The following is a 19,867-nucleotide window of genomic DNA, read 5'->3' as shown; positions in this document are numbered from 1 at the left end:
CAATGACAAGATTTAAACACTGAGCACTGCAGTGAACATAAAATGCATACATAAAATGTATATTTGGCAACTTCCTTAACTCTTATTTGGACACCAGAGCCCCTGCCACTCATCACTGCAGCCCCATCATCTGGCGCACCAGGTTCTCTTTATATTACATCCCTTACTTCTCCAGACATCAAATGATCTTCTCTCTTAAACTGGAAGCATCCAGTTGTTCTGCTCTTTGGTGTTCAAGGAAGCTCTCCTGAGTCACACCATCATAATAATATCTTACAACTAGAGACAACTGCTCAGTTTTTGTTTTTTATGTCCTTTGTCTCATGTGTCAAAATAGAAAAATGCTAACTTTCTTGAACCTTCTTGAGGATTTCCTCTCTCACCACTGCAGCTAAACATCCCAGAATCTCATTTTGAGTGCTTTTGCTGATGTATTTTGCATTTGTGGGACCTTGTGACGGTCGTCTTTTCACTAATACATCATGTTTGCTTATAAGATCTAAGATCTTAAGGAAATTTCTCTGGTTTTGTGAGGTTTCTGTTTCGTCATGGCCATGTTCAGAAATGTTTTGAGTGGCTGTCAAAAGCAACATTTCAGTCAGAGTTTGAATATAATTCTGATTTTTAATAACTTACTGTTTGTACCATTTCTACCACTCACTGAGGAAACTTGTTTTTGTTGCTCGGTGAAGTGTTTTGGGTAATATTTTTAAATGGGGCCGTACTACTGCATGTGATTAATGTATGTATTAAACCATCCGTAACCTTCAGCAGACATTTAATTCATTACAAACTTATTTGTCTTAAATGTTTTGTGTTAAAACATCACCAGGAGAAACCGATTTCACCTGGAGAAAGTTGGGCTGCTCAGTGGCTTCTCTCCACTGGGTTGCAGACCATCGCGTAAGCATTTGATGTTTTTCAGAAACCTAAGATTATATTTACAATTATTTAATTTTAGTGAATTAAAATTTAACTTGAAGGTTATAAGAGGCTTTTGGACAAACAAGCAAGTATTTTTAAAAGCATACAAGTTGGGGGGCAGCACTCTACAACAAGGGTGCAACACAAATGAGCACAATATAGAAATACCTAAATGAAGTAATAGTGGATTAAAGTAGTAAATGTAATTAGTGACATTCCTACTGGTTAAACGCTTGCTCTAATCTCATGTTAATGAAAAATAACAGTACTCAAGCCCAATCGCATTATCACATCATTGAGTCATATCTGCCTCCAGACTTTTGAAAATGATGCTGCCTTAATATATATCATTGCTCTGTCTAGGTCAGCGTTCTTCTAAGTTTGCAGTCATGGCATTTCATTCTGTCGCAGTATCTAATGATTTATTTTGCAGGTATTACTGGAAAATAAAAGCATACGAGACACACTTCAATATATTTATGTTTATTATTGTTACTTTTATTGTATTACCTGCAAAAATATATATAAAGAGAAAATAAAACAGAATAATAAGGAATATAAATAGCATTGAATAAAAAAAGAACACCAAAAATTCATTTTTTTAAAATATAGATTTATACCAAAACTGACAGGGAAGAGATTTTGCTTTAGTTGCACCAGTTGAGTTGAAGTCTCACCTGTAAAAGCTCAGAAATATTTCTTGAACTGGATTACACACAGACACGAAGAACAACATGCAAAACTGGCTGTTGCAGTATTTTTTCACCATGACAAGAATGCAGAAGGATAACTCATGGCATTTTTCCTTCCATTGTGTTTTATAACAAAGTAAAATACTGACAAAGTTAGCGTCCATTACAAAGACAAGTATAGTGCATAAGGCAACGCCACAGTCATCAGTGTAAACAGCTCCAAATATCAACAATGAATTTACACATACACCAAGGGAAATGTATCGGGGGATTTAATAAATGTTGAAGTACATTTTTTTGCTACTTTCTCTTAAGACAAAGTAAAAATCAAAAAAGTACACTGTGTAAAAAAAGGATTTTCTTAATCACTTTGATTCTTTTTGTTTAAGACATGCAAGCACATTTAGTATTTTTAATCAAAATCACATAACTGTAAAAACGTATATAAAAACAGAACAACAAATGTATTATTTTGAACATCGGGATCAGTACATATGGATTCATTTTGTAAAACTTATTACATCACACCTGAAATCTGCTGGAAATTTTAAATTAAAACGTATTAAACTGAAATGTATACTTTCCATTACAACATGAAATGGTGAAAACCAACAAAGTTATGGCTGTAATACAGAGGAGATGATATAAGCACAAAATTGGAGTACCCAGTTAAATACTCCAGACCCTGTCATGTGACCAACAGTCAATAACAACTCACCTAATACAACACAGTTACAATAAATCCTTTAATAAAGGTAATAAAATAAAAGCAACATTTATATCTGGCACTTAACTGACATAAATTTCCACATATTAGCATATATTAGGAAATCTCTGATAACATTAACGCAGTATGGCTTTACCCTGTAGCTGCAGGAAGTTTTCCTAAAAAATTCCAAGTGAGGAATCACAAGACATTTGTAGGTAAGACATTAAGAAGGAAAGATAGTTTCAGAATAAATCACAGAAGGGGTGGCGCAGATGCTGAGAGGTCAGAAGTAGGAGTGCAGCTCTCAAGCGGCTTCAAATTCATGGTGTTGAAGAAGCCAGACACCTGATCTGGGATTTCTGCCAGGATGCTCTGAGCAAGCAGTTCTTTAGGACACTGAGACAAAGGGCAGAGACAGAGCAACAGTGAAAGTCTGCCAATCACACACACAGAAACATGCAGTTAGAAAAGAAAACAGGAAGGTTGCAGAGCTGCAGCTGTAATTTGAGCATAGCACCCAAGAGAAGGTGTTTAAAGTTTAAGCTAGTCACATTTTCTTACAGCCAATAAAACCAGAGCTAGAAAAGCTAGAAAATTTCACATGGCTTCGACAGAATCGTGCATCATTAAGTTACCGTTTTGTGCTCATACAAACCTACAGTATCTGATGACTTAATGCACCACGTACTGTGAACAATCAAGGCATGACATAACCTTGAAAAAGCAAGGTTACTATGATATTTATAAATCCTGATTGCAGCTCGGATCAAATGAAGGGAAGGATGAGGGGCACGATCAGCGTGTTGGTTGGGGTACTCCTGCACATTTTAGGTAGGACTCGGTTCAGTGGGGGGCTTCAGCTCAAATAACTTGAAGAAGGAGGCCAGTTGGTCAGGCAACTCTGCCAGTACACTTTGTGCAAGGGCTGCACTGCCTGCCTGAAATAAGATGTGCAAACATTCAAATGTTGGTGGTGTTGGTGCATCTGGACAAAGAGTGTGCTTTATAGCTCACCACGGCTTACATTTTGGAACTTCCGGAATGGCACAAACTGCACGATGTCCCGCATGGCGTTCTCTCCCGTTGTCGAACGCAAAACCCCATCGTCTCCATCCAGGAACTCCATGGCACTGAAGTCCGCCCCTCCGACCCCGACGATGATGATAGACATGGGCAGACGAGAGGCGTTGACGATGGCGTTGCGTGTCTCGTCCATGTCCGTGATTACTCCATCAGTGATGATCAGGAGAACAAAGTATTGCTGTGAATCATCAGGACAACAGGAACAAAAAAAAGCAGCAGAGTGGAACAGTCAGTTGACATTAGGACTGCTTTAAATGATTCCAAACTTTCTGTAACTCACAGATGCAGTTTGCTGCTGCAGCGCCTGTCTTCCAAAATGGGCGACGTGGTTGATGATTGGGGAAAAGTTTGTTGGGCCGTAAAGCTTCACCTGGGGCAGACACTGCTGGTAGGCAGCTACCACACCCTCTACACCTGAAACACACACAAAAAAAATCATAACGTCACGGGTCACAGTTACACGAAGGCTGATGGAATGTACCGTATCACCGCACTAAAGCAAGGTGCTCAGACTGCAGGTTTACTGGAGTTTTGGTTTCTGGGATATTTAAAAGTAGAATAGGACGCGGAGCCTTCAGCTTTCAGGTCTGTTTTCTGTGGAAACAGCTCCCAGTTTGGATTCAGGAGACAGAAAACCTTTCTTCTTTTAAAATTAGCCTTAAAATGATCTCTGTTGATAAAGTTACAGCTGGATCAGGTGAACCTCAGTCCTCCCTTACTTACACTGGAACAAGCTGCTGAGGGCTTCCCATGATGCACTGAGTGTTTCTTCTTCACTCACCTCTTTAGACTCTCCATGTGTTAATTCACCACTCTGCATTTAATCATTAGTTATATAATTCATCTCTAGCTCTCATCCACAGCGTGTCTTTGTCTTCTCTTCTTCCCCTCGGCCCCAGCTGCTCACAGCAGATCACTACCTCTCCCCGAGCTTGGTTCTACTGGAGGTTTCTTCCTGTTAAAAGGGAGTTTTTCCTTCCCACTGTCGCCAAGTGCTTGCTCAAAAGAGGGTCATCTGATTGTTGGACTTTTCTCTCTAACACTGTAGGGTGTTTACCTTACAATATAAAGCACCTTAAGGCAACTGTTGTTGTGATTTGGCACTGTATAAATAAAACTGTATTGAATTGAATTTTATACCCAAAGGTACGTCCATGTTTATTAAGCAGTAGGTCACAACATAGAAATTAAATTATGAGAAGAACAAGATGCATAAATAAATCTACTAATATGTTAAAATTAAAATAGCTCTTATTTAGTGTAAAACATATTAATTGTTTTCCCCGTGTTGCAGCTGTTCTGCACACTGACAAATCTGAACAGACACTCACCTCCACGGTGCTAAATAACTGCTAATGTTTATACAAACACATGGCAGTGTGAAACAAATCTCACATTACATTCAGTCTGTTATTACCTGCACAAAATGGATTGGATGGGTTGAAGTTGATGGGAAACTCGTGGCTGACCTGCACACATAAACAACCCAGATCCCAAATGATCGTATCTGCAATGGCTTACACTGATCTACAACACAAACAATCTTTCTGTCGCGTGTCAGATGTACGCAAACATGAAAAGTGCAACAATCACCTGCCATGCAGGAGGAATCTGTGCTCCGAAACCAAAAGCAGGGAACATCTTATCACTGTGCAAAAGGAAGCAATACAAAAATAAAGACTGTTAATGTCAGTTTGTAAAGACCAGTGAACATTTAAAATGAAGTCTTTTTGTCAGACTCTTTACATTAATGTTCTTCATGGTTCTATTTAAACAAGACATCCCGGCCTTGCTTCTCACGCTGTTATGTTTTCACTTTATTAATCATTTATTTTCCTGTAGTGCAAGACAACTAGTGAATATCAGGATGATAAGCTGGTGCTCTGGCTTAATGCCTGTCAGCTGACATGCTGCATTAAGTGGTTTGCTGGGAATTCGGTTATTCATCCATGCATTAGGAATGAACGCTCAAAATAACAGATAAGTACTAGTCAGATTATTAGTATTTTGCTGCTACTATCATGGTATTATGAGAGCAGAGATCTATTATATTCATTCCCAGCACCATATTCACCACGGGCCACCTTTGCTGCTAGCCCCCTCCCCTCTGTTTAAGCCACCTTTCTCCTGACTGACTCTCTCATTAACTTGAACAGGAGGAAGGTGGGTTTCTGTGCTGAGTTGGTAGTGTTCACACAGCCACGAGTAAAACAGTCTGAAGCTAGAGGTTTTGGCTCACAAGGGATTACATGCCCACACACTGACCTCATTATTTGAAACTTGTTGAATGTGGACAACTAGTACTGTGATATATTAGGTCTTTCAAGGCTTGTAAGAATGATTGTGAGTTTGCCAAAAGTGAGGCGCATATTAAGACTTATAAACGACATGTTAAATTGCATTGAAATTACTGTAGATGAACTGATGAAGTGCACAGAAACCTTTAAGACTAGAAAAGAAAAAGTTACGGTGGAGCTTGTTTTTAAATCGGTCTGACTTACAATTTTTCTGAATGAAGGAAAACAGACTTACTTTCTGCACCTGCATAATCCTTTATGTATGTATTTACCTGTCGTAGTCCTGGATGACATTACCAACCGCCCAGATGGCTGCCAGGTACTCATTGTAGCCCTGAGGGTTGATGTAGTGGAGTGACTGGGGGAATTTGGGATCCCCATTGGAGCCTGTGAAGTCAATTGCAATCTGCACCGCCCCGAGAGGGATGTGTTGCATTTTCAATAAACGTCAGTTAATTATGAATGAATCATAAAATGTCAGGTGTGTCTCCAAATGATAACTGGAAGGATTAGGATTAACAAATAAATGTGAAACTTACAGTGAAGTTAATCTGACAGCCTCCCATTATGTAATCCAGAAACGTGTACTCCCTCACTATCTGTAAATACCACAAGAGTTACTGTGCAGTAGTACTCATCTATTAAAAAGGGTAAACAATGTTGTTTTTGTGCTCTAGCAGATAAACAACAGGACTAATGATATATCTAAAAAACATAAGAAAACATATCAAATACACATATTAAAAAACATCTAAAACCAGAGTACCTTGCTTTTTTTTATGATGATGATGCCAGAGTTTTTATATCCTTTCTTCTTCTCTTTCTTTTTGCTGTTGATGCACTCAAATTCCGCCTGTGAAGAAGAGAAACACAGCATGCAGGCGTCAGGATGTACTTTTCCCCCTCTGCTTATTCTTAAGCAAAATGTCCAAACTGGCAAACACACACAAACACACACATGAACTCACCGCAAATGTTTCTGTTGCCTGCTGGATTTGACTGAGTGAGGTCTGAAATGTTCCAATGAAGTCGTGATCGCCGCTGTTGTTGTGGTCATAACAGTCAATCTAGCGAACAGAGAGGTGGGACTTGGAATCACCAAATTTTGCACTGAAATGATCAGCGACGCTTGGAAATCAAAGTAGGTGAGGCAAAAGCATGGTGGGCGTGAAGCTTCAAATGTAAGGCGACTTCATGATACTAAAACGTCAACCAGAAACACACACACACACACACAGAGGCCATCTAAGCTGGTAAATGGGGTGACAGAAATCCTCCTTTAGAGCGATTACAGGACCTGCTCACAGTCACACACAGTAGATTCTGTAACACTTTCGGCGTTGAGAGAACATGGAAAACACAAACAGCTCCATACACAGCATGGACATCTTAGGCCTCAGTCACACGGGCCTACAAACCAGTCTGTCGGTGACCCCTCAGTAACCTCTGTTGACTAGGAAAAATCTAAATTCCCAGACCGGGTGGCAAGTGGTTACTGAAGGTTGCTGGATGTCGCTACGTAAAATCAGTTGCAAAGATGGTGCTGCACCAAAAACCTGCCCATCTGTGGCAAGTAGTTGGTGTGGAAGATGCTAATTTGTCTGCAAATACGTGCTATTTGTTCTCCAATCTGTAGTGAAACTTGAAAAAGCTTCATTGAACGTTTGAAAAAGGAAATGGGGATTGTCACCCTCAAAGCTATAGTTGTGCCTTAGCACTGCACTGACCCTCTGCAATCAGCACAACTTTCACTTTGAAGGCGAACAGTCCCTGTTTCCAGTTTGCATATTTCACTGCCGTTTAGAGAATAGTTTGTGTTTGCAGACACATCTGCATCTTCCATTCAATGAAGTGGTAACTGCAGCAACCCGCTAGCAACCAAAGGATTGTCGTGCAGCACCATATTCCTCTTTACGACTAATTTCACACTAGTGACTCTTCAACAGCTATGAAAGCTAATGGGTAAGTAAAAAAATGGATCCATCTTAATGGAAAACTTGTCCCATTTGGAAAACTGACCCCTTGGTTAGCTTACCTAAACCTTTATATCAAATTAAATAGAATCAGTGGGCTACTTTGAGCTTCTCCCTTATTCACAGGGGGTCGCCACAGCAGATAGCTCTGTATGTTTGATTTGGCAGATTTTTTGCTCTTCCTGACACAACCCTCAACGGATTTGTGTCTCCTCCCAGGATCAAAACGGGATATAGTGTGGAGCCACCAAATACAATCACCAGTAAACTTCATAAATAAGCTTCATATCCTGTTTAACAGGAATATTTGAAGGTTCAAAAATATGATTTTGTTAAATGTTTTTGTAATCAGAGATCATTTTTAGACATAGTTTAAAGTGTTGTTAATTACATTTGATTAAAGGCGCTCCCACACTGCGTCAGTAAATGATCAGGTAAATTTAACCAATGGGCCAAACTCCTTAAAAGTGTGCGTTCCTTTAAGATAGATGTAGATGCATCCAGGACTTGAGCCGGTCCTGTCACAGACCCTGCATCCTTCACATTAACAACATTCCATGTTGACACTGTCGACAGTTACCTCACGTGTACTGTTGACTGGAAAGCATCTCTTCCTGATAAGTTTGCCTTAATAAGAGTTAGAGGATGGAAACAACAACAACATAAACTAAGACTCGCAACAATTCTTTAGTGGCAGTAAAATCAAGGATATGCAAGAGGGAGACAACAGAGGACGTTTACGATTCAAATCTTTCCGAGATGAAAAACGGTGAAAATAAAAGCTTCAGTAGTCATAATGTTTGTTTTTAGGATATATGTGTAAAAAAACCCAACTTTCTAACGATACCTATGTTGTCTCCCTGCTACACTGGGTAGCAGTTTGGTATTTCAAACATCAGCACCACTCCAGAATTTCACAATTAGTACATCCCAACTTTCCAGTTTTACAGGCTGCTTCACATCTTTCAGTTCTGCAGACAGTTAGGAAAAAAAGGTTACTCTATGTGTGTATGAGTGTGTGTACCTTGATAGGTTTCTCGACGTCGCCTGCACAAAGTGACTGAATTGGGATTTGGAATGGCCTCCAAACGGGATTTAGGTTATTTTTCACCACCTGCACAACAACACAGATACAGAAAGACTTTCACTGTTGCGAGATGTAACTGTACAAACTTTAAACACTTTTCCCCGTGCGCCAGAAAGCCTCAAACACAATGAGTGCAGGTTTACCTCTGTCCTGTGAGCCAGCTGCCATCCAGTTTCTGTCTGCTTGTAGAATTCCAAGAAAGGGTCGGATTTGCCAAAAAAATCCTGGAGATAAAAGGGAGGAAAAAGCAGGCAACAACAAACACAGATTACACCGTAAATTCTAAAGTGAGGATAAAGTAATGACATCAGACTGGTTGTTTTATACCACTATAACACGATATCGATCACTGCTCATCAGCTGCCTTTACACTTTTTCACCTGGAGTTACGTCCAGGTAACTGTGTCCAAGAGTCATTACTAAACTACACTTACTAAACAGGCACAGCTCGAGTTGACCAATCAAATTTCAGACAAATTTCCAGACGCAATCATCTTAGCTGTCACATCCCTGACACTTAAAAAGTTTGGCTTCACGTGGAAATTTCTTCGTTTTGGAAAGAAAGACATTTTTGCATTTAATAGAACTTTGAATTGATCAGAAATGCTATCAGTGACAATTAAAGGTTAATGGAGACATTCATCAAAAATCATTTTGAGAAAATCCACATTCTGTAGGTGCACATTGTGTTACCTAATGCACACCTAACGGATCAAACACATCTGAACCCGGACAATCTGTCTCTCAGAATCCAGAGGCCCATCAAGGATCTTGTGAAGTTTCTTTTTCCCAAACTAGGACTCTACCTTACTTTTCCTCTTGCTAAATTGTACCCTGGTTCCTATCTTTCCTTCTATTCTTTTAAGAGCAGTTTGCAGTTTGCTTCTCTGAAAGGATTAGCACACACCATTGTATGAAATCACTGAGAAATGCCTGCATAGAGTGGCAATCATTGTTTAAAAAAAAAAAAAGAAGAAGAACACTGGCGAATTTTCAAACATTGTGTTACCTAATGCAAACCCAACGGATCAAACACATCTGAACCAGGACAATCTGGCTCTCAGAATCCAGAGGCCGACCAACGATCTGTAAGGTCTCTTTTTCCCCCACTTGCTAAATTGTACTCTGGTTCCTATTCTAGGGTGACTGTAGCTCATGAGGTCATCTGCTGATCGGAAGGTTGGTGGTTCGATCCCTGGCTCCCCTAGTCTGGCATGCATCTGGGGGCAACATACTAATCCTAAATTGCTCTTTGATGCATCTGTCGGAGTATGAATAGAAAGCACTTCAAAGGATAGGGGGGTGGAGTGAATGTGGCATGTTGTATAAAGCGCTTTGAGTGCTCTGGGGGAGTAGAAAAGTGCTATATAAGAATCAGTCCATTTACCCTATCTCTCCTTCTATTCTGGTAAGAGCAGTTTGAATTGTTCTCTGCAAACTCTCACCATTGTGTGAAATCATTGAGAAATGCCTGCATGGAGTGGCAATCCTTGTTTTAAAAAGAAGAACAGTTTGGCTAATTTTCTGGCCTTTTAACACAATACACTTGCAGCTTCATGAAAAGTTTTCCAGTACAATAGGTTATGGTTGTTTGTGAGGAAACTGGTACATGCCTCCCTATGACTTCAATTTTTGGCATTTTCTTAACTAACTAAATTGTTGGTTGTTTAATCCACACAATATGTCACTGAAACACAGCTTTTCATTGGAAACACTACAAATGTGTGCCTATGACCACTGATTTTCACCCAAAACAATTTTAATCAGTTCAAGTGCGTTTCTCTAAATATAAAAACATAACCTTTCAAAGTGGCACAAACTTTTGATGAGTGGTGTTAAATGTTTTTCTAATCATAAAGTGTGACCAGTAAGAGTTAGTAACTTCAGTCAAATCATCCGCGTAAAGATTTCTGATTTCAGGAACATAATTCCTTCTAGTCTTTGACACCTTTTTGTCCAGTTTTCTTGCTGCGACTTCAAATGCCACCACTCTGTTGTCAGTCATTTCTTCTGCACATATCTAGAGAGCAAGAAGTAGTTTTGAATTAAAAATGTGAAATAAGTGCACTCACTCAGATTTCACCAAATCACTGCGTCCCTCACTCAAAGAAACTCACAGTAATGGTTCCCTTTCCTGCAGGCATCTTGTCCTTCTTAACAAGTGGTTTTGTTAGTTTTCTTGAGGACACGATCTGAACAGAAAGACACATCTTAGTCATCACTAAACAATGCCAATACCACTTCCCACCACTTATAGCTCTTTCAGTATATATATAGACAAATGGCTTGTAATGAAAATCAAAGATGGCAAACCTGTCCCAAGGTACACTCCAGCTGTCCCAGGAAGTCAGCCTCTTGCAGACTGCAGTTTTCAGTGTCAATATCGTGCACTTCAAACCTCAACTTCTGCACCATCTCAAAGTAGTAGTCAAGGACAATAGGCTTGGAAAACTTGGGACTGAGGCAGTTCTCGATTTTCTCCGTGCGGCCAACCTAACACAAACACGTTTCACAGTCAAGGATTTTCTTTCAGGAACTTTTAAAGTTGAGCTGTTACCCTAAAACTGGAAATTGATAACTCTAATTTTTTAAGAGTATGAGCAATCCTGGCCTTTCAAATCCACACAACGAAAACCTACTTACCTCAAACCAGTGGTTTCCAGAGGAGTTCATGAAAAGCACACATAGAGGGTCGGACTTTGAGAATGCATCCATGTCGAGCAGATGGTCACAGGAGATGCTCAGCGACACCTTGGTCACACAGTTTGCGACCCTCGTCTGCTGGACTCCAACTGCCGCCATCGCAGCCCGGAAACGCTCAACTCACAAGAGCTGATAACCATAAATGTGGATAAACAGAAAGTGAACATGGAGAACATAGAATACAGTATTGTGCAAAAAGTCTTGAGCTCCGCTTAAACTTTTCATTTAAAATAGGTGCAGCAATTTACCGAAAGATGCAAAGATACATAAATTCAAATGAACTTGGAAGTCAGTATCTGGAATTACTGCCTTTATTCCTCAATGGAGCCAGAACTCTCTTAGGCAAGCTCTATAGTAATTTCTGTGATCTTCAGGAACAGTTCTCCAGGCTTTCCAGGAAGGACTTTTAAAGCTTTTCTCCGATTTTGTCTCCTCTTGTTCTGTTCTTTGTTGAGATGATCCCAACTGCTTCCATAATGTTCAACTCCGGCCACTGCGGAGGCCAATCCATGACTGATATGGTTCCTTTGTTTGTTTGTTTTTTTACCCAGGTATGTTTTTAGTTATTTGGCAGTGTGTTTGGGATTATTTGCATGCTGAAAAATGAAGCCACTGCCAATCAGACGCTTTACAGATGCTACAGGTAAGGTGGATCAAAATCCTCTTCTGCATTCATAATTCCATTGATTTTGAGAAAATCTCCAATACATCCACAATATTTTATCTATGGCTATAAACACACACCTCTCTCCTGACCTCCTCTAGTTTTTTATTTTTTTTATAATTTAGACAGTTGCTGTGCGAGCATGCAGGTGGTTTCTCATTCAAGTCAATTCACTTAAATTTCTTTTATTTATAAAGCGCCAAATCACAACAACAGTTGCCTCAAGGCACTATTGTAAGGTAAAGACCCTATACTAATACAAAGCAGAGAGAAAACCCCAATCATATGACTCCCAATGAGTAAGGGCTTTGGTGACAGTGGGAAGGAAAAACTTCCTTTTAACTGGAAGAAATCTCCAGAAGAACCTAGCTCGAGGAGGGGCAGCCATCTGCCGCGACCAGTTGTTTTCTCTGCTACTCTTCCCTCTCTCTTGAAGATGTGCATGGAGGAGCCCAGTCAGTCACATGAAGTAACTGCACAGAATTTCTGTTGTATGTAAACAGCTTTGGCGGAATGAACCCATTTCAGCCGGCAAAGCCCGAACCAACTTAATTAAAACACTTAATTCACACTAGGGCTGCCACAAACGATTATTTTGATAGTCGACTAGTCACCGATTATTTTTGCGATTAGTCGACTAATCAGATCCAGGGCTCGCAAAATTTCAAAATCCCTGGTAGCCCTTCGGGCAGGGACTCTTCAGTTTTTAGTAGCCCAAAATAAATTTAAGTAGCCCGAATAAAAAAGGGAGCAATTTTTTTATGTTTTGTTTCCTGTTTTGTTTCCGTTACAATATTATACTTTAAAGTATAATATTGTAACGGAAACAAAATATTAATTAAAAAATTGTTGAAACACAAATTACAATATTGTATAAAAATTACAATCATCAACTCAAATACTTGGTTGTAATTGAACAGAAATTTCTATGAACTTGTAAGAACTGTACAACAGGAATCAGTCTGTGTCAGATCCTGAATTTGAAATTTCCACTGAAATCACAGGTAAGAGGCAAGTGGAACCAAGATCTAGGCCATTTGCTTTTTGAAGTTTGCAAAGACTGCTAAATTTTGCCAATGGTAGTTCACTCTTTGCAACATAGTACGCTGTTCTAAACAGATTTTTCAGGTTGATTTTTAGTATGTTATTTGCAGACTGAGCAATAATCCATTTCTTGCATTTCTCATGGGTTCTAATGGGGGCCTTTCTTAAAATTACTGGTCCCAGTAACAAAGGCGCTCGTCGACTCAGAAATCGAGGGAAACCAACAACACACCCGGCAGAACATTGTGTTATTTACACGGGTGCACATAAGTGGTCCGCATGTGCGCATCCGCTGTCAAAATAAAAGACGCGCACCAGATAAGAAGTTGCAACGCGCGTTTGCGTCCATATAAAAGGCACTGTTTTTGTCCGCTAGAGTGGGATTTTCATGGCACATTCTGCACCACATCTCTGTGCATTCATCATTTGTTTAAAGCCAGCTCACCTCCTGCAACCACTTTTCCTAGAATACGCGCTTCTTTTGTGGTTCGGACTCCATCTGACATTTCTTTGGAGGTGGAGGAACACCAAAGTAATTGCTTAAAGGAGCTCCTTCGACATCTTTAAGAGTTCTAAACAAATGTCTGTCCTCCTCCAGAAAATCTTATGGACGCAAACACGCGTTGCAACTTCTTATCTTGTGCGCTATTTTATTTTGACAGCGAATGCGCACCTGCGGACCACTTATGTGCACCCCTGGTTATTTAGCTTGTCATATTGCAGCCACAGAAATTCTTTTGTCCATGAAACCATAAAGCTGCACTTTCTTTTTACCTTATAGTCTGATTTGTCATAACTTTTCCGTTTTGTGGTAAGCTTTTCTTTGGCTGTCACTTCTTCACCCTGACCTGTCTTATTTGGCTCAGCAGAACTAAAATATATATCCTGCTGCCTTTACACACGCACTCACATAACACTGAGCGATTCTCTGCGCGATCAACCTCTCACATGTTTAAGCTTCCTGCGGGAGATTTCACTTGTCATGTTTGATAGTAAACTAACGATTGATAAGACGATGTCAGAGGAATTGGTGCGCAAATTATCATCACTCACCAATCAGTACTGTCGCTCTCTATACACAGTTCGCGCGATTGCAAAGTGAAAGCAAAAAACAAGCGCAAATTCAAATGCGATTTCAATATGTCACATATAGGGCTGCTCGATTATGGCAAAAATGATAATCACGATTATTTTCACTGAAATGGAGATCTCGATTATTTGATGATATTTATTTAACAATAAAAATGTATTGAATAATAGCTTTAAAGATTGTCAAAAATAGTATAAAATAGTGTGCAAATACTGATAACAGTGCAAATGTTTGCAATATAAAAAACAAAATGTAAACATCTATGTTTAGTAAACTTTGCCATGTCGCTCTGTGGTGCAGCTACAACACCAAAGTTTACACGCTATGTCTACTTGATCCACGTCTGACTCCACGAACCCATAATGTTTCCACACCACTGAAGGGTTTTTTTACCTCTCTTTTCAACCAACGGCAGTCACTCTCCTCTCCAAATAACTTCTGCTTAGCTTTCCGAGCTTCCCTCTGTTAGCTCCTCTTAATTGTTGTGCCGCGTATTCGAAACCCAGAGAGGTGCGCTCGATTTGCCACACGGAGCAGCGCGAGAATAAAGTACGAGGGAGGTGCTAATAATCGGCTCAGTCATTTTTAATGATCGTTGAAAGCCCAGATCGTAATTTAGATTAAAATTCGATTAATTGAGCAGCCCTAGTCACATATTGGCAGTGGTTCACCGATGCCAATGACATATTTACCCAGCTACATTTCCGAAAGAATGCAAAAGCATTGACATATATTTTTCCTTCCTATGATAGCCCGACGGGCAGGGCAGGGATAGATTCTGGTAGCCCGACTGGAAAAATCGCTAGCCCCGGGACGTCGGGCTAGCGATTTTGCGAGCCCTGAGATCATGCATCCATTGGACGTAAAATGTACAGCTTATTGCACCAGCATGGATCTGCTCTTATATAACTATCATTAGCTTACAGCTTTAAGTGTTTCAGGTATGTGCTAACTAAAAATAAAGACAAGATGATAGTTTATTAAATTTTAATGAAATTTGCAGATTGTTTCGGTGGAGTTTAATAAACTCAGCCGTCTGCTCCTTGCTATCTAAAATATAACAGGACACCGGAGTATATTCTCGAGCATCTCACACTTCTGATAATCAGTTGTCTGCTTGACGTTTATTCAGCTGTGTAAAAACTATAACTTTAATCTCAGCCAAACCGATTTACTCAGGAACAAATAAAATACTAAAAAAAGCCAAACAATAACATTTTTAAGTTATCTAAGTGACTTATATATCACGTTTAACCTGAGTAGCGAAAGACAGCGGTGGGTATGAAAACGATTTGCCCGGAGTCTGGTATTCTCACCGGCTCTAGTGAGCCTTGCCCCCGGCTAGCTATCGAGCTAGTGGGTAACAGACGTCTCCGAAAACGTCGGAGCGCTTTTGAAAATATGTGGTGTCTTGATAAACTGAGCAGATATTTGAGGTTTACACAGTTACATTCTCGCCTGAAAATATGTTAAACGTTTATTTTGTGACCCAGAAAGAATAATAAGAGTAATATTAAAACTAACTAGCTGCCGCCATTGTTGGAAACTGAGCTGGGCTGCGCTATGAATTCTGGGATAGAGCTACTTCTTCTTCTTCGGGGTTTAACGGCAGCTGGCATCCTTGTACATGTCAGTGCTGCCATCTTCTGTTTCAGTCCGTTATTACACTCTTAAATCCTACTACTTATTCCTGCGGCTTTTGTGATCTTACAAAGCTTCAAACGACGCGTCGACTATTAAATTAGTCGTCGACGATTTTGATAGTCGACGTAATCGTGACTAGTCAACTAATCGTGGCAGCCCTAATTCACACCACACAACGCAGTTTGCAGCAACATAGAGTTGAAGGCCAGACTGGCTACACACACATGCAAATTAAAGGCTAGGTTTTTTTTGTTCTTTTAAACCTGCTAGTTTCTAATGTAATTGTTTAAATGCACCTAAACTGTACCTGCTGTCACCTGCACCTAGACTGAAACATAACTTTGCTGTCTACATGTGTCCAAAAACCTTTAGGTGTCTGCAGTACCAGGGGAACCTGTCACGTTCAGTGTGACTGTAAGTTGAGGGTACCCTTGGTTCAACTGCTAGATGTTTTTTAATTTTAATTGTTTTGTTTTTATGGCTCATTAAAAACCATTTGAATAGTGGACTTTTATTTTTTATGTAAAATTGTTAGAAGCTTTCTGATGTGGTCTACTTGTTAACAGAATTAAATGTTCAGCCACAGGATTTGTCATTGTAAAACAAAATCTCATCAAATTCTCAACCACAGTATAAATGTCATTTTAAACCCAGTTACTAGTTTACTAAAAAGTATTCTGTCTTTTTTAAATGGGTGGTATAACATATTATTACATTAATTATGCAATAAAAGCCCCGGATTTTTCACTTAAAGTCACATAATAAAACCTAACTAATAACATTACTTCGGCCTGATTAAATGTATTAGAACAGAGCGTCATCATCAGTGATGGGAATAACAGCGTTACAAGTAACGGCGTTACTTTTTCAGTAACGCGTAATCTAACTAATTATTTTTTCTACCGTTACAACGCCGTTACCGTTGCTAACAAGAAAATGCAGTGCGGTCCGTTAATATTTTTCAACAAACAGACGGTTGAAACTGTCTTCAGCTTACCGCATCTTATATCAGTTGCACGGAAGTAGCTGTAAGTAATCTGGGCGCTACAGCTGGAGCTAAGGGGCAAAACAATCGCATGAGTGCTGCTGTTTGACTGAGGAAGAATAAAGTCTATATTTAATGTCAAAAATCTGTTTTTTCTAACAACTGTATTTTAATAGGAATATTTCCCTGTTTTAACTACGGAAAGTTTTCATTATGTCATGATTGTATATTTCCATGATTTCATGGTATTTTTTCAGGCGCTCCAGCTACCGGAGTATTGCTGTTTTGCCACAGCTGTTTTCTTTTTTAAAGGCTGTTTTAGAGGCTTTCTTTCTTTCTTTTTTATTGTTTTGTTTGAATGGTTCGCAGGTCAGTGTTAAATGGCTTAACAAACACAAAACATTCCTGCGAAAATGGTCAGGTACAAGGACCGGACTGACAAGGACTGAGGAGCGGTCAATGTCCAAAGAGAAAGCCTGGCGAACGATTGCTCAAGAACCTACATAAATGTGTGGCTGCTTGGAAGGGAAAAATAAAGAAATCAGTGATGACTCAAGACTTTTGCACAGATTATTTGTCAGCCAAATAATCAGTCCCCTTATTATTGATCTATTACATTATATTAAAGCACATGATTAGTATTTTAGTGTAATATCTGTTGGCTTTCTAGTTAATGTTCTTATTCAAAGCCATTTAGAAATTACAGATGTACTAATAATAATGCACAGTCAGTGGAAGATGCTTTTATATACATGATATGTTATACATTGTATTTTAATGTACTTTTTACATTTGGATTTGGGTTAATCATTTACATTAAAACCAACCACCATGAAGCAGTGGAGGATGTGACCAGCAGGGAAATACCAGCATAGAGAATGAATCATATCTGTTATATCAAAATATCTATGCCGATACTCCCCTCAACACGTGTTTCCATGTGTTTTGCAACTATCTTTGTGTTTTTGTTCATACTCTGTGTTCTACAATATAATAAAACTAATCCTTTTTGGTCACTTAAAACATTTTTATATAACTGTCAGCGTATATTTGTTGGAACTTCTGCTGCCTTCTTGGCCTGACCTTTCTTGAAAAAGACATTTTAAATGTCAATGAGACTTTTACACTGATAAATAAAGAATTTATCAAAGTTGCTTTGCCCCCAAAAAAAGGTTGGAGCTTCCATCTCGTGACAGAAATATCCTTCTAGCTTAAAAATGTCTCGATATCATTCACGAGAGATATGTTTGACACACATTTCCCAGATTATAGAACAAGAAGTCAATCCATCAGAGACAACTGACAAACATTAGCACATAGTAAATAAACCTTAATTAACGTTACAATATTAGATTTAGTTGCCTAAAAACTTCTCTAAAGAAACACAGAAAGGTGGTGGCTGTTCACCACGCGAAAAGCCACACCTACGAACTCTCTATACTCGTTAAGTTGAATGGGTCTATTATCAGCGACAGTCACATGACGCGAGAAAAAGTATACACACTCTGTGGGAATTCATCAGCAGCGCTTAAACTCTTGAACAATTGCAAATGTCAAGACTAGCGCGGTGGTAGCTTACCTCGTAAGCTTGCTTGCTAGCGACACTGCTGCGGTGCTGTGGTTTGTTTCCAGCTGCTGCAGTAACAGCACAGCTAGCTCAGTGGTAGTGGGCGGAGTCCAGTGCGCTCACTTCACGTACCGACCGCAAACACGACCTCCCAAACTGTACGAACTACATGAGACAAAAAGGTATAAAACTCACACACAGACACATATACTGTAAAAATAATAAACAAGGACACAACTTGTGCCATTACGAAGTCAGCCCAAAAGCGTATCATAGCCATGCGGGTGGTGTATGGAGGACTATTAGTGTCGCGGAAATGACAATGAACTATTTTATTTAATAGTAAACGATAAAAACACATGAATTCGTACATTTATTTAGAATTAAAGTGATACCATAATTTAAGTAAATTACCAACCAGCTCACTACTTGGTGCTCATGTGATCGTTGACCATTCTTAGCAGCTAACACTGTGTGTTCCACTCGGGTTCCACTACATGTTGCCCTGTAGTCACGGATGTCAAACATAAAGCCCGGGGGCCACAATCGGCCCAGCAAAGACTCCAATCTGGCCTTCTTGACAGCTTTGGAAAATATGAAGGAAGGTATACATGTTTGGACTTTTAACTGTATTTTTGTAAGTTTAGTTTAAGTCAAACAATTAAATGGCAGAAAAGTTCCCATTTCTTCACTGTCTACTATAGAAATTTCAGTTTAAAGATTGTAAGTTGTGAATGATTTTTAGATATAGGGCAGTCTGGTGAGCTACCAGAACGTTTTCAGTAATTTTATATATTTATCATGCAGAAAAATTGAGAAGTGTTGTTGAAATTGCACTTCTTTAACTTACTCTTAACTTATTAAGATTTTCCCTTGCCCTGCCTACTTAAGATCATAGTGGGTTATATGTAGCCATCAGTGTAAAATGATTTTAACATCCCTGCCCCAAATTTTCCATAAAAGGCATCATGCTAACACAGCTGGAAACTGGACAAAATCTTCAAAATAGAAAAAAGAAATTCTAAAACTCCTCAGTTCTTGTTATGAAAAACAGTGAGGACCATTAAATGTGTGGGAAAGCCCAAAAATGTTTATAGTGTGTAGTAGTCCCTTCAAAAACAAGTACATCTGTTTTGGTGTCATTTAATAAAGTAGCCAAAGTAAAGACTTGTAAGACGTCTGTTTTCCAACAACCAGCCATCTGTATTTGTGCATTAAATGGAGGACTTGTACAGAGAGATATCCACAGGCAGGAATGACTTCCTGTGTCTTTCAGTGGTGCATTTGAGTAATCTCACTCTATCAGTGAGCGTCCTCCTGTGACTGGCCAGCACGTCATGGAGTGGGTGGGAGGTCCAGCACTATCCTTATCTTGGACAACATCCGCCTCTCTGACACCAACTTA

The 19,867-nt window shown here is 39.4% G+C and overlaps 1 protein-coding gene across 4 annotated transcripts; it reads right to left on the bottom strand.

Moving 5' to 3' along the window:
- Window positions 1-1,425: 1,425 nt before the first annotated feature.
- LOC134634758 (copine-3-like) lies at window positions 1,426-18,572 on the bottom strand. 4 transcript variants are annotated; one of them, XR_010094873.1, is made up of 17 exons: window positions 18,475-18,572; window positions 11,409-11,597; window positions 11,079-11,258; window positions 10,883-10,957; window positions 10,714-10,785; window positions 8,909-8,989; window positions 8,703-8,792; window positions 6,674-6,772; window positions 6,472-6,558; window positions 6,245-6,304; window positions 5,978-6,111; window positions 5,002-5,056; window positions 4,826-4,877; window positions 3,689-3,822; window positions 3,350-3,586; window positions 2,981-3,263; window positions 2,613-2,721 (listed from the first exon to the last, which is right to left on the bottom strand). XR_010094873.1 is itself a non-coding variant. In XM_063484114.1 (16 exons), the coding sequence occupies exons 2-16, from the start codon at window positions 11,565-11,567 to the stop codon at window positions 2,578-2,580; spliced, it is 1,659 nt and encodes a 552-aa protein (XP_063340184.1). In that variant the 5' UTR covers window positions 11,568-11,597; window positions 18,475-18,572; the 3' UTR covers window positions 1,426-2,577. The 4 variants fall into 4 exon arrangements, 3 of the variants coding, with proteins under 3 accessions (XP_063340184.1, XP_063340185.1, XP_063340186.1); XM_063484114.1 differs by lacking the exon at window positions 2,981-3,263 and having other exon boundaries at window positions 1,426-2,721; XM_063484115.1 differs by having other exon boundaries at window positions 2,609-3,263.
- Window positions 18,573-19,867: the final 1,295 nt, after the last annotated feature.

The sequence above is a fragment of the Pelmatolapia mariae genome, linkage group LG9 (assembly GCF_036321145.2).
Source record: "Pelmatolapia mariae isolate MD_Pm_ZW linkage group LG9, Pm_UMD_F_2, whole genome shotgun sequence".
NCBI lineage: Eukaryota > Metazoa > Chordata > Actinopteri > Cichliformes > Cichlidae > Pelmatolapia > Pelmatolapia mariae.
Note: the sequence above shows the minus strand (reverse complement) of the source record. Positions and strands in the feature narration are given on the sequence as shown.